General features: G+C 40.5%; 1 protein-coding gene across 35 annotated transcripts in view; it reads right to left on the reverse strand.

The window, feature by feature from the left end:
• RBFOX1 (RNA binding fox-1 homolog 1) overlaps positions 1-13,932 on the reverse strand; it is a 1,500,640-nt gene that overhangs the window by 142,781 nt on the left and 1,343,927 nt on the right. For all 35 annotated transcript variants that reach the window (XM_081170175.1, XM_081170147.1, XM_081170150.1 and 32 more), the window contains one exon: positions 13,442-13,684. In XM_081170175.1, the coding sequence (XP_081026301.1) occupies positions 13,442-13,684 (243 nt within the window). The remainder of the gene's footprint in view (positions 1-13,441; positions 13,685-13,932) is intronic.

Raw genomic sequence — 13,932 nt, forward strand, 5'->3', positions numbered from 1 at the left:
TGTGTTTTAGATATCTGATGCTCATTTTTCCCTCCATTTTTTTTTAAGCTGTTGCTGTTACGAGGATCTGTATTTTGTTGTGCAATAATTGTTGCTGTATATATGTAACTGTTTGGATTTTTATGTTGTGTAGGCAGTGCCGGATTTACGTATAAGCTAAACAAGCTATAGCTTAGGGCCCCACTCTCTTGGGGGCCCCCAAAAAAAAATTAAAGGAGAAAAACCTGGGTGTACTTTTCCAAAATATAAGATAAAAAACAAATAAAATAAAACCTACATACAGCAGCAGTGTTTTGTGTTGTGTAGGTTCCTATTTGTTATGTGCGGATGGCTTTAGATACCTATTAGCTCCAAAAATTACCATATAGCATATATTCAACACAAAAAACAGTGACAATTTGTTGTTGACAAAGGACAGCTGGACATATAAAGGACCCATTACCTTCAGTAGCTTAGGGCCTCATCAAACCTAAATCCGGCCCTGTGCGTAGATATTATGTTATGTATTGACATTTGTGTTCTACGTTGTAAACTGTCTTTAGCTTTCGTTATCCTTGAACGCGTCAGGACTTTGCACATGATGTCAATGTACTGAACATGGGGAAGTACTTTAAGAGTCTTTCTTCCCCCACCCTTTTTGGTAAAGTTCTTCAACAAGTGTAAAAAATGAATCACTAAAAAGTAGAGGGAGAGGGGGGGCATGAAAATTCAGAAGGTCATTTCCACTTGTTTAACACACAGGCAGGATGGCTGAAAGAGAGAGACAGTAAAGAAAGTCAGCTCATTCTGTCTAGAAAAGGATATGAGCTACATGTAGGTTTATTGAGCTGTTCGCAAACTGTGCGGCAAGGCTTGGAATACTGATATCTTCTTACAGCCAACAGGAATTACAAGACCAGAAGGCAGGGGAGTCTTGGTGGCAAAGAGATCCCTAAGTAAAAAAACAAGGGCCCCTTCCTGTCCATATAACATTGAGAATGCCAATAGCAAAGTATTAGACCATCTGCTTTGCAAGCAAAAGAATCCCAGTTATTTATGGCTAACTATGGCTGGAAAGGACTGTTCTGCAACCCACAGAGAGCCATTGGCCATTTTGGGTAAACTAGTGCAGTTAGGAATGCTGCCTGAATTACCCACCAGGTTCCATAGTCCCTGAATATGTGTTTGTGTATATATTTCTGAGAGTAAATATGTTTATAAATGCACATTTTCAGAGAATACACACACACACACACACACACACACACACACACACACACATTAAATATATAAATATGTGTTTTTGTGCTTTTTTTTTAAGAACATACATTAATGTGGAATGTTTTTACACTGTAAACCACCCTATGATCCCTGGATGAATGGTGGCATAGAAATTTAATTAGTAGTAGTAGTAGTAGTAGTAGTAGTAATAATAATAATAATAATAATAATAATAATAATAGAAATAATGGGAATGTGGAACAAACTTTTAGGTGAACACATGTGAAAGTGACACAACCTAGAAACGGGGCAATTCCCCCATCCCTGATTTTTCTCTTGTATATATATATATATATATATATATATATATATATATATATATATGAAAAAGAATAAGCTCATTGTCAAGCGACAGTCAGTCATGTAGCTGGCAGAGTCAAACAGCTGTGGATGATTCATAATACAGTGTGAAAATAATATAAAGGGAGAAAATAAATAAGGAGAGAAAGGGAGAAAGAAAATTCAGCCCAGAAGCAAGATGCAAAATGCCTTATAACCTGATAAAACCAGTATGAGTTTGCTAATATATGGCGCTTTCTCCATGTTATCATCAAAATCCCATACTTTGTAATACAAAACAGCATTTGACAATATGATTCATAAATCCTTAACGTGATATACTGGCCCGCTGGGGTTTCATTATTTGGATTTCTAGTTTGACCGATTGCATAAAAATACAATCAACCCCCTCAAAATCCATTAGGAGCCATATTATTTCCAGACATGCTAGTGTGTGGAGACACACACACACACACACACACACACACACACACACACACACCATTTCCCAACTTTCTTTTATTTTTACTGGCTGCTGTTATAGATATATAAGAATACACTGCAGTCCCTTAATTATAACAATCTTTGAAATCAAAAAAACAACCCACACCAATTATTTGAACATTTAAATGCAACTAATTTTATATCCCATTTTTTTATTCCATTGCTAAGGCAGTATACCGGTGGTTCTCAGGTGGTAAGCCATACAGACACTGACACAAGAGATGGGGGAGGAATCCATTGGACCTAAATTCTAAAGCAGACTCACTTGATTCAATTGGGGCAGTTCGTGACATTTCAGCTGAGTGAGGAGTTTAACCAGAAAAAAGCAAAACCTTTGGGGCTCTGAGCCTCTCCTTCCCTTCGCTGCGTTTCCCCCACTGTAAAACAAACTTCTCCAACTTGGGGCAGAGTTGATTTTCAGAAAACCTAGAAGGGACCAGCCCAGGGAATGCTGATGCAAGTTTTCTAGAAAACTGAACAAATCTAGGGAGGGGGGATACAAAGGAGAAGGCTATTGGTGGCTACTAGCCATGATGGCCGTGTTCGGCCTCCATGACAAGAGGGAATAATGCTTCTGAATACCAGTTGCTGGAAACCACTGGAAGGGACCGTCTTCTTGTGCTTTGGTCCTGCTTGTGGGATTGCCATGATTATCTGGGTGGCAACTGTGAGTACAGGATGCTGGACTAGATGGCCTATTGGCCTTGTTATAAGAATTTAAGGTCTCAAGTATATAAATTAAATGTTCATAAATTCACAAGACAAACGCATACGTAAGTACGTAAACCACGTGTCTGAAATAGTACCGGAGAACAATCCTGAAACCATTTGGACTCTCCCAAATTGACCTCAAATGTTTCTCTGCAAGGAGGAAGGAAATGGGAAAGCCTCTCCATTGTCTTTAGGGCAACTTTGTAAGAATAGAGTGAGCCTGTGACCTCATTCAGGAATTAAAGTATTTACCGTGACAAAAGAATGGCCTGGTTGCTCACTACAGTAAGCAATCACTGGCCACTGTCAGGTATCCTGGTGGACAGGATTTTTGTTGTAGACTGCCTCCTTCTGTGATGTATGTATGATGTTTTTTGGGGTGGTCTTGAGCTACAGGGTGGACAATTTCAAAAGTCTATATAAGGCCTTGCACACCATGGTTCTGGGTTCCTCCTCCCTCCTGCATGTGGTGAGTGAGGACCCTCTTGCAACAGTTTAATGAAGATCAGGCTTACTAGCTGCTTTGCTTCTCAATATTCTCCGTTTGGCCTCTGTTATTTTCTCATACCAATAGGAAACTCTATACGGGCTTAAGGACTCTACTTAAGGACTCTATACGGGCTCTTGGATACCCCACAAGGGAAAAGGAGCAGATTTTGTTTACATCAACTTGATGCAACAGGCTCTTCTTATGTTCTTAAACCTGGGCACCATGGTATAAGAACATACAAAGAGTCCTGATAGATTGACTGAGTGGCCCATCTGATCCAGCATTCTGTTTTCACAGCAGTCACTCACTTGCCCATGGGAAGCCCACAAGCAGTAGTGTTCCCCCCACTTGTGATCTCAGTGTATGAAATCCTGGAATAACCCTCTCCCCTGTCACCCCTCTCTTTTTTTCTTTTTGCAACTGGGTACCATTCACACTGAAAATAACAAATGCATATTTACGATCTAGCAGGTTCGTTTCTGTGCTTTACAATCTTCCACACTTCATTAACCTTTAGTTCCACAAGCATTTATGATCTCATAAGGATTTATTCAAATGGAATAGCTAATATATATCTGAGCAACTATATTTTGGCCATCATTATTTTTATATAAAAAACCTCATAAAACCCTAGAGTAGCTACACTTTAAACAACTATACATTTTGTGTAGTCTGGATACATTTTAATGAAATGATGGAATGGTTCCTCTTAGCTAGTACAGAGATATTAGGGGCCTGCTGCCAATTAGTTGGCAGGTGGTTCTTTCAATTCAGTTTGTGATCTTCATATTCCTATTTGACAGATTCTTCGAGGAGAAGGCTACCAATGGCTACTAGCAATGATAGCTATGTTTCACCTCCACTGTCAGTGTCCCTGTGAATATCAGTTTCTGGGGAACCACGAGTAGGGAGAATTGCAGTTGTGCTCAGGTTTTGCTTGTGGGTTTCCCATGGGCATCTGGTTGACTACTGGTTGAATGGGATTCTAGATTAGATAGACCTCTGAGCTAATCCAGCAGGGTTCCTCTCATGTCCTTCCATCAGCCACTCTAGCTCACAAGCTAGAGTGTGAGTGCTTTCTCTTCACCCATTTTGTCTCTCAATTTTATTTCCCTTTCAGTTCATTCCTTTCTTTGTGGTTTTTATGTCCCACCTTTGTGGGTTTTACATCCTTCCTGTCCTCCTGTTATTTAACAAAAGACTTACATAAGTACCATGGCAATATGTAAACATCATAAAACAAACATTAGCAATGTAAGAAAACAACAGTGGCAACATTTAGAAGAACAGCAGCACCACACTTGCTACCCTGTGATATTAACCATCAAATGCCTCGTGAAATAAATAGGCTTTGAAGTACACTCAGAACATTGCCGGTGTGAGAGACACCCTGATATCTGTTGGAAAGGGGCCACCACCGACAGGGCCCTGCTCTACACCACTGCCGCATGGATCTGAGCATTGGTACCATCATGAAGAAGAAGAAGAGTTTTGGATTTGATATCCTGCTTAATCACTACCCGAAGGAGTCTCAAAGTGGCTAACATTCTGCTTTCCCTTCCTCCCCCACAACAAACACTCTGTGAGGTGAGTGGGGCTGAGAGACTTCAGAGAAGTGTGACTAGCCCAAGGTCACCCAGCAGCTGCATGTGGAGGAGCGGGGACGCGAACCCGGTTCACCAGATTACGAGTCTACCGCTCCTAACCACTATACCACACTGGCAAGGACTCACCAGCTCTTAGAGTCCTAATCCTGGCTTTCTCCCATGTCAAGGGTCCTTAGCCTGCTGCTTTATTGGGCCCTTATTTCTCAATTGAATTTTATATATTCTCCTTTCTCTCTCAGGTTCTGTGACTCTCACTAGAAGAGTCATAGTCCAGAACACCTGGAAGGCAGCACATTGGCTGCTGCTCATTTAGGGGATGTATATCCTATCCTTTGACTTACAGCAGCATTGAAACATTCACTTAAAACAATACAAAATCCAATAACTTTATAGATTAAAGTAACAGGCAGCAGCACAGTGAAAGCAGCAGAACTGTTTTCAGACACAATGTTAAATGGTAGTTTAATGTTTCATGCAAGAGCTTGCTCCCACCCCACTGTTCTCCTCTGGCACTCTAAGGAGAAAATCAGAAACATGTGCTTCCATTTCAGACTAATGGGCATGATGTCAGTGGCTTTACATGCACAAAGATACTGATATAGGGGTAGGGCTCTAAGGGTTCCTCCAACCCTTTTTGGATTTCCAGGTCCTGCCCTCAGTTGTAGCACAGGTTTATTCTGGTCAGTTTAGGGCTATCCATGTTTCAACAGCATGATAAATTTATTTAGCACCTTGATCCTTGTATAACAAGCAACCTAAACTCCAGTGCCCTCTGTGGTCAGAGCAGAGAATGTACTGGCAACATCTCCAATATATTACAAATACTTACATGAGATGTTCAGATCATTTTGTGTAAAATATTGCAGGGTACTCCCATTGGGAGTCCAGCTGCAGTTAGACCAAAGAAGCATAGAATTCACCATATATAGCTGTGCCAGCCTATTGGCATTATATTTTTGTCCTTGTGCACACCGCTTCCACATAAAATATTTAGATTGCATTCAGAAACAGCTGGATCTTACGTGAATGCTTAGTCAATTAAACAGCAGTTGACACCTTTAGATGCACTTTCAAGCAACAAAAAATCAACAAGACAGCACACAGAAAAGAACTGCCAAATTTAATTACCCTTTTCCCCTCCCCTCTCCTGTTTTCTGGTAGGTGCGTTGCTATTTTGAGATGATCAAAGTAAAAATAAAGATAAAAGGCTGTTGATTAAGGTGCAGAACACACACAAGCACCACAAAGGAGGACAATTACACAAATAAGCCATTGTTGCCTCAAAGAAAGTCAAAGTTTGCTGGGTACTAGTGGAAACTGCTGGCTCAGAATCATTCATGCCACAGTGAAGGTAAGAGCATAAAAAGAGCCTGCAGGATCAGGCCAGTGGCCCATCTAATCAATCAGTGGCCAACCAGATGCCTATGGGAAGACCAGAAGCAGGACCTGAAATGCACCATAACAAACAAACAAACAAACAAACAAACCTGGGGGAGAGGGGAGACAGAATGCTCCCTTCTGTCATCCCAAAGCAGATGTCAATTATTCTTTAGCATATGACTAAAGAGTCCTCTAGATGTTGATGGACTACAACTTCCATTATCCCCAATCACTGGTTATGCTAGTTCAGGCTTATGGGAGTTGTAGTCCAATAACATCTGGAGAGTACCATGTTGGTTATATCTAGCACACATCTTTCTCACATAACTGAAGTCAAGTTTGGTAAGGTCTGTGCGATTCCGAGGCCAACTCTCATTCAGACTTGACCAGACCTCACCTAATCTGTCCTGACCCATCCAAAACACCATGACAGACACTTGTGAGTAAGAAAAATATCTTTTTTCAGGCTAGCAATGATACAGATTCAACTGCACCCAAACCAGATTAGTAAGTGCACAAGCAAGGCAAGGGATTCAGAACTCAATGGACCTCCTGCCCAGCTTTTACAGATGAGGTGAAGAACTTTCACTCATGAATTTTCACTCCTACTTTATGGAGATTCCAAACGTGCAGACCCACACTTCATCTGGGCAAATGTGTCTGAAGCCATCTACGGAGGCAGTGCCTGGTTCTCAGCTCTCTCTGTGTGTATAAATAAACTCAACCCTTCTGTTTATAATGAGGACTAGCAACCGTATAGGAAGGAAGATAGCACATAAAACTGTTGCAATCACCAAACCCAGGAGAATAGTGATGGCAAATTCAATTGCAGATGGGGCAATTTTATATCAACACTTATTCTATTTCACTGAGTAATATCACTATTAAATATATGTGGTGACATTGTATCAGCAGAGGAGGAATTATGAAAGTGGCTCATAAAATGCAGAAATACGCTTCCCCTTTCGGCACTGCTTATATTCTTATATTACGATCTGAACATTATGAACCCCTCTGTGAATTAGCATCTTTTGTAGTCATCTCTCCTTGCTTCTTTTCTTCTTTCCAAAGTAATTGCTCCATCACAACAACATTAGGGCTACACGGTTTCATTACCAAGGGGCAGATTGTTTAAGTGTGTGAGAGAGGGAGGGGGGGAGCCTTGAATGATCCTGTATGTGGATGTAGATCTTCATATCTATTTATTTAAAGTCCTCACTGCCATGCTTGCATAGATCTGTGCCTGACAGGAGCAAATAAATGTGTTATGTTGTTACAGCTATTTACCTGCCTAGCTGGAATTTGGATTGTCCTGTGAGTACCAAATGACTGGTGACTGGTAATGACTGGTGCCCATTGAGAATGGTAGACAGAAGGCAGGGAGGCCAACAGTAAGTGGCGCCATCCTCACATTCTGTACTGATGACAGAATAAGGTGGTTGGGGCAAAGTCCCTTGTGCCCTAATGGACCAGCCTCCTCTGTGATGAATATATTCATCTAGGTCATCTCATATTGGAATTCACACAGACTGAATTTCTCTTCCATCTCAAGAAGATGCCCCAAGTATCTGCACAAATAAAGCTTTCACACAGAGACCTATTTTCCTGCACTGCTCTCATTCTGTTGCCTACAAATATGTAAAATAATTCCAGACCTTCAATAGCACCAAGGCCCAAAATATATTCTCCTGGAGAGCGGGGCTGGTGGGGGGCAGTCTGAAGTGAAGGACTCCACTTGCAAGATTTCACTCCAATTTAATAAGTGTCATTGCAACTGACAACTTCTTTTTACCAGTAAACAAACTACTACCAGCCTGCCAATTACAAAAGTTGGGGGGAGCCATCATTAACTGAGCTTAACCTGGAAGAGATATCCCTCTTTGCATTTAGCAAAAAGGGGAATTACCTTTCACATAATAATCCTAGGGAAGAATCAATTTTAATTAAAGTGTTATAATGTGAAGCCAAGATGTTGAAGGTCAGATGCAATTTAAGCTATAAATTAGCTCTTTCATTTTGCCTAAGTCTGCTTTGAAACTAGTGGTTTGTTTATTCAGCAGAATACACAACTTTGGGGGGTTTGGTTCCTCCTCCCTCTTCCTCACATCATGAGAAATATTTAACACCTTAAGTGCATTGTAAACAGTGAGACCCACCAATATTGAAAACCGGTAATACAATGCGTAAGGATATGAAAATAATACAATAGCTAAATGTGCAAAGAATAGCTGAAACATGGAAATGTGAAGCACAGTCCAGTTAAAAACAAAGGAGCACCAGTATAGGAAGCAGGTGGATATGAGCTCTGTAAAGTTGTTGGTGTTACACAGGTCTCCACATGTGCCACTAAAGGCTATCAGCTGTCATATAAATTATAGGTAGTATAGTGGTTCAAGATCACAGTGAGAGATTAGTGTCAAAGGCCCATTACTATTTCTGCAGCAGGGGTCCTTGTCTGCAGGTCCCAGAGCTACCTGATCAGGATGAAAATGGAGCTTTTTAGCCACTGAGATCTCACCCTTTGTGCTCATTGGAGCCAATCAGAACGACAACAGGTGTATCAGCCACTAAGGACTGGCTCCTGGGGTCACTCTAAATAAGGGACACAGGAAAAGCACTAAGGAAGAATTGTTCTATATGCTCCAAACCTTTAGGAATTCTGAAAACACAAGGTGTTTCAGTTTCAAGGGAAAGAGGTGCAAGCTCTGTTACGTACAAGGAAAGCACAGATTACATCGCTCCAAGAAAAGATACTGGAGAACTCAGAATCATTTGCCCATGCGCATGCACAGAAATTAGTAGATCTAGCAGAAAGGGAACACATGGGCATCTGCATTGATCATTGCAATGCACCCCTAGTTATCATAATCTTAGATGGGGTGTGCCTGTGAGGGGGCATGGTTGTGACTATCATGAAGGGACCTCGCACTTCTGAATTTGCCACTGCCCTACTGTCTATAACAAAATGGGAAAGGGCTGCAGCTAAGCACTAGAGCATCTCCTTTGCATGCAGAAGCTCCCAAGTTCAATCACGGGTGTCTCTAAGCAGCATTGTTTCCATTCTGCCCCAGTTCATCTTCTTGCAAAACTTTCATTATTCACCTTGTTTCCTTCTGTGATGAAATGATGTACATTATATAATTTACATTGTTGTTTAATTATCCTACCCTATTCATTTCAACAGAAAGGAAATTCAATGCAAATGTTGTGGGGGGGTCAATTAAGTATAATTTGCAGGCTGAAAACAAACAACAACAACAACAACAACAACAACAACAACAGTGAATACTGATTGTATTCACTGGAATGAGTTTTGTTCCAGACATGGAACGAATATGTGAATATTAGCATTTTCTACTCCTATTTCCATTTTCATCAGAGTTCTCCAACATTTCTCCTATTAATAAAAATTATATATATATATATTTAAAGCAAATAATTAATTCAGTGTGATCCAGCTGAAGCTAAGCCCTTGTTTAACTCTTTGACAAATTTGTTTGGCTCACAATTTAAAGTAAACCCAATTGATTCAAACTTTGCAGATCTGTGTGTAAATCAAAATAGTGGCTAAACTTCAAAATTCATATTTCCCAACCAAACAACCCCCCCCCCCAAAAAAGCTCAACTTTGCCTGATCCTCCCCCTCAAAAGTCAATCCAATGGGTAGATCACAGCCAGTTTATTTATAGTGGGAGTAGATCGCAGTCTCTTGGAAGTTGGACACCCCTGTATTAGTGGAAAGTGTGCCATATATATATATATATATATATATATCAGTGGAAATTACACACCCAAATGCATCATATTGTCAAAAATTGCTTTCAAAAACTGGTTATTAGGAGGAATGCACACAAAAATGTTAATGATTTTTTGTGAAGATCAGAAACAGTTGTGGAAATATGGCAAACTGAAGATTGGGGAAATGAGAAACAGAGGGTCATCAAAATTGACAGATTTGTTCCTCTAGACACTTTGATTGAAATGGAATGAGCTTAACTTTGTCCAGACTTCACTGAGAACATTGCTTTACTATTTGCAGTGGCAATAATGTGTTAGCCATTATCGCTCTCATCTGATAACAGAAATGATTTCTTTATCATTCTCTTCATTACTATGTATCTTTTTGCCTATGAATATGATCACGTTCTTGACATCCAGCTGTTGCTGTTGTTTCTTAAACCAGATCAACACAGCCTAGTTTCCAATCTGTGGAGCAATTTGGCGGACTCTTTGATGCACATTCCCACACCATGCAATGTAGTTACAAAGCAATGTAATGTAGCCAGCCCCTTTAAAGTGCTGTTCAGTGCCTATGATGATGATGATGATGCTTTTTAACTGTAATACATGTTTGTTTCATTGGGCACACATTTGGCTAAACATCAGGAACTTACTTTCATGTGCAACCCCCACCTTCATACTTTGCTTCATGAACCTTCACACTTTTCATACACTGAACTTTGTTTTAAAATGTTGTATATGTGGTGGGGGTTTTAACCATACTCCTTTCTGATGTAAGCAGAAGCAGATCCAGCAAAATAAGGGACAGAACATCTAAATTACTAACAAGTTTCCTTCCCTATAAGAATGGATGGGTGAATCTATTTCCTGTCCATTTCAGTTTCCCATTAGTTCATTCAGAAATCCATTCCATCCCATTTTCACATCATTCTGTTAATTAAAATCTCACAATTCAACTATGTACTGTGTGAAGAAGTCATTCAGTTTTGTTGGATAGCCCCATGTTCCACTATTATGAGAGAGGAAGAAGCCCCATGTTCCACTATTATGAGAGAGGAAGAAGTTATGAGAGGAAGAAGTTAAAAATAAGTTTTTATCCCTATCCACTTTCTCTACATCATGTGCAATGTTATAAATGTGCATTTTGTCCTCCTAAACTAGAAAGTCTCAAATGTTGTAACCTTATAGGTTCTGTATGCTTCTGTTTATACAAGAGATTATACATGTGGAAGCAAAGCTTGTTTTCTCATTCAGTCCTCCAGTACAAGTGTGGAAAACGAGCCTCTTCCATAAGTGGATCATGACTTTCAAATGTGGTAGACCACCTTTTGGATACAAGCGAGAACATTTTGCTTGTTTGTTTTGCAGAGGCTGAATTGTTTACCAGACATGAATCCATTAATAAAGCCTTATGCCACACATCCTGAGACACACAATGTCTCCTGAAACGCTAAAAAAACCAACCCAAACTGAAGCAAAATACACTATTTGGATATGAAACAAACCAAAACAAATGGGGATTGGGGTAGCTCATAAAATGGTGACAATGTGGCTTGGATTTGTGATGCAGATATTGCAATGGTCACAACAAACAACAGAAAATCCACACTTTATTGGTATATTCAGTGATATCTTTTATGTTTGGGGGGGGGGGTTATGACAAGAAGTCTATTTGGAAGGAACTGTAGGTTAGGGTGGACAGACTTGAAGTCTGCAGGATTTATTTTGCATTCTCCCTAGAACCCTGAGAGCGTCATTTGGAGCTAGGATATCAGAGAATTTTCACAAAAATGGAAATGGGAGTTGAAATTGCTGAATTTTGCTTATTTCTGGAATGAAAATCAATCCACTAAATAGAATTGTTAGTCACTGTTGTTGCCGCTTTCAGTCACCTCAACTCAAAAATGATATTCTAGAGTTGGAAAGCGTTCAAAAAAGGGCAACCAAAATGATCAAAATGGTGGAGCAACTCTCCTATGAAGAAGGGTTGCAGCATCTGGGACTCCCTAGTTCAGAGAAAACACAAGTAAGAGGCAACATAACTGAAGTTTATTAAATTATGCATGGCATGGAGAAAGTGGCTAGAGAAAAGTTTTGCTCTCTCTTTCATAACACTAGAACTCATAGACATCCAATGAAGCTGAATGCTGCAAGATTCAGAACAGATAAAAGCAACTCATTCACACAGTGTATAGTTGAACTACTCATTCCCCGCACACCACACCTCCTGGGCCCAGAAGTCAGCATTGGTTCATTCTGATTTAGACTAAATTAAAGAAAAATATTGTATCACCTTCTGAAATATGATTTACTAGGTGGGAAGCTGGCAGGTTAAAATGTCTAGCTGGAAACAGAAGGAATTTGAAACCAATAGAAACCTGAGTGTCTCCTATCAGAGCTCCATGCTTGGAAATCAGGGAGGGAGCCTGGCTTAATTCTAGAAGCCCAAGTGTTGATCTGGTCTAGAAGGGCTCTTCTTATGTTCTTATGCTCTGATGGGTCTCTGCTTATGTTCTTATGGAAAACCTTATGGTGACTGTGGCCTCCGGCATATTTGTGCTTAAGCCAATCAATTTACGCACAAGGCTTTGAAGATATTTATGTTATACAGAAACTCCTGAGGATGGTGTTATTCAAAACGTGTTGGGCCTAATAAATAATATTTTAAGCACCTCCTACCTTCTGTATGAATTAGGTGCATAATTGTTCATTAAACTCTGCAGTACACCGATTCTCAATAACTGAAGATAAAAGGTTGAAACACCCAGCTGTTTAATCCACCAGATGTCATCCTAATAATCTCTTGGAGGCCATAGTTTTCAACAAAAAGAGCTACTAGGAACCACACACTAGGAACATGATATGTCAAATACATTTTTTCGCACAGCAATGTTCTGTCAATGATTGCGGTAAACTAGGGGACAATTATAGCATTATCCACAGTTAATCTCACACATAAGTAGGTGAACACCATGTGCAGAATAAATACATGCAAGCACCTTAGATGGGAAGCCATGTTTCACACATACAGAGGCAGGTATTATTTTAAAGGCCCAGTGGTAAATCCTCACAACTGAAATGAATACTTCACACTCCAAATGCACAGTACTTAACAAACTCATATTAGCGGAAGAGATCCCTGTCCCAATGAAATCACAAACTAAATTTAGGCTAGTGGAGGAAGGGGAGAAAATGATGCACATAAGCAAACAGTTACCTCTATTCAGGCATCATTCAGTTTGGATTGGACAGGTCAGATTTCAATACTCAGATTTCAGTTTTCTGGTTTTACCAGGTCAACAGAAGCTTGAGCTGGAGACTCTTCCTGTGGCTCCAGCTCAAAACCCCACTGATGCAAGAGGAGCCCCGAGTCTAGAAGGGTTGGAGGTTCCTCATATAGACTGCATTGCTGATGCCAATATTTTTTGCATGGGGAAATTTAAATCTATCTATATATATATATACTTACTGTGGCTGTGCCTGACACAGTTTGTGCATTTGTGTCACTTGTGTTTGGTTCAGAGTGCGTCTGCGCAGGTGGGTACATATTTAATGTGTGCTCTGGAACTGTGGTTTGGCCTGTGTAGTCGGGAGTCGGATGAGGGTGGGGCGCGGTGTACTCTGCGGGGATGCCGTTCTGAGGAGGAGCAAACTGAGCCGAGGCGTAAGGCTGTGCCATTGTGTCAGGAGGTGCTGTGGCTTCCTGATTACCCTGCAAAGGGGAAAGAGAAAACAAACAAAGAGAAGGTAGGTAAGATTATTAAGCTTGTCCTGCAGTTCGTTCCTGAATTGTTGCAGATCTTCAGTCCTCCCCCTCTGGTGATATTGCCTTCCCAGTTTCTCCAGCCAAGAAGTATGGGCACAACTACAGGTTGGGTTTTAACCACCGCAAAAATCTTCCTACTCAGTTCTTGTTTGCATTGGCTTGGCCTCTCTTATATGAACCCCCACTCCCTGAAA

The sequence above is a fragment of the Podarcis bocagei genome, assembly GCF_964188305.1.
Source record: "Podarcis bocagei genome assembly, chromosome: 14".
NCBI classification, from domain to species: Eukaryota; Metazoa; Chordata; class Lepidosauria; order Squamata; family Lacertidae; genus Podarcis; species Podarcis bocagei.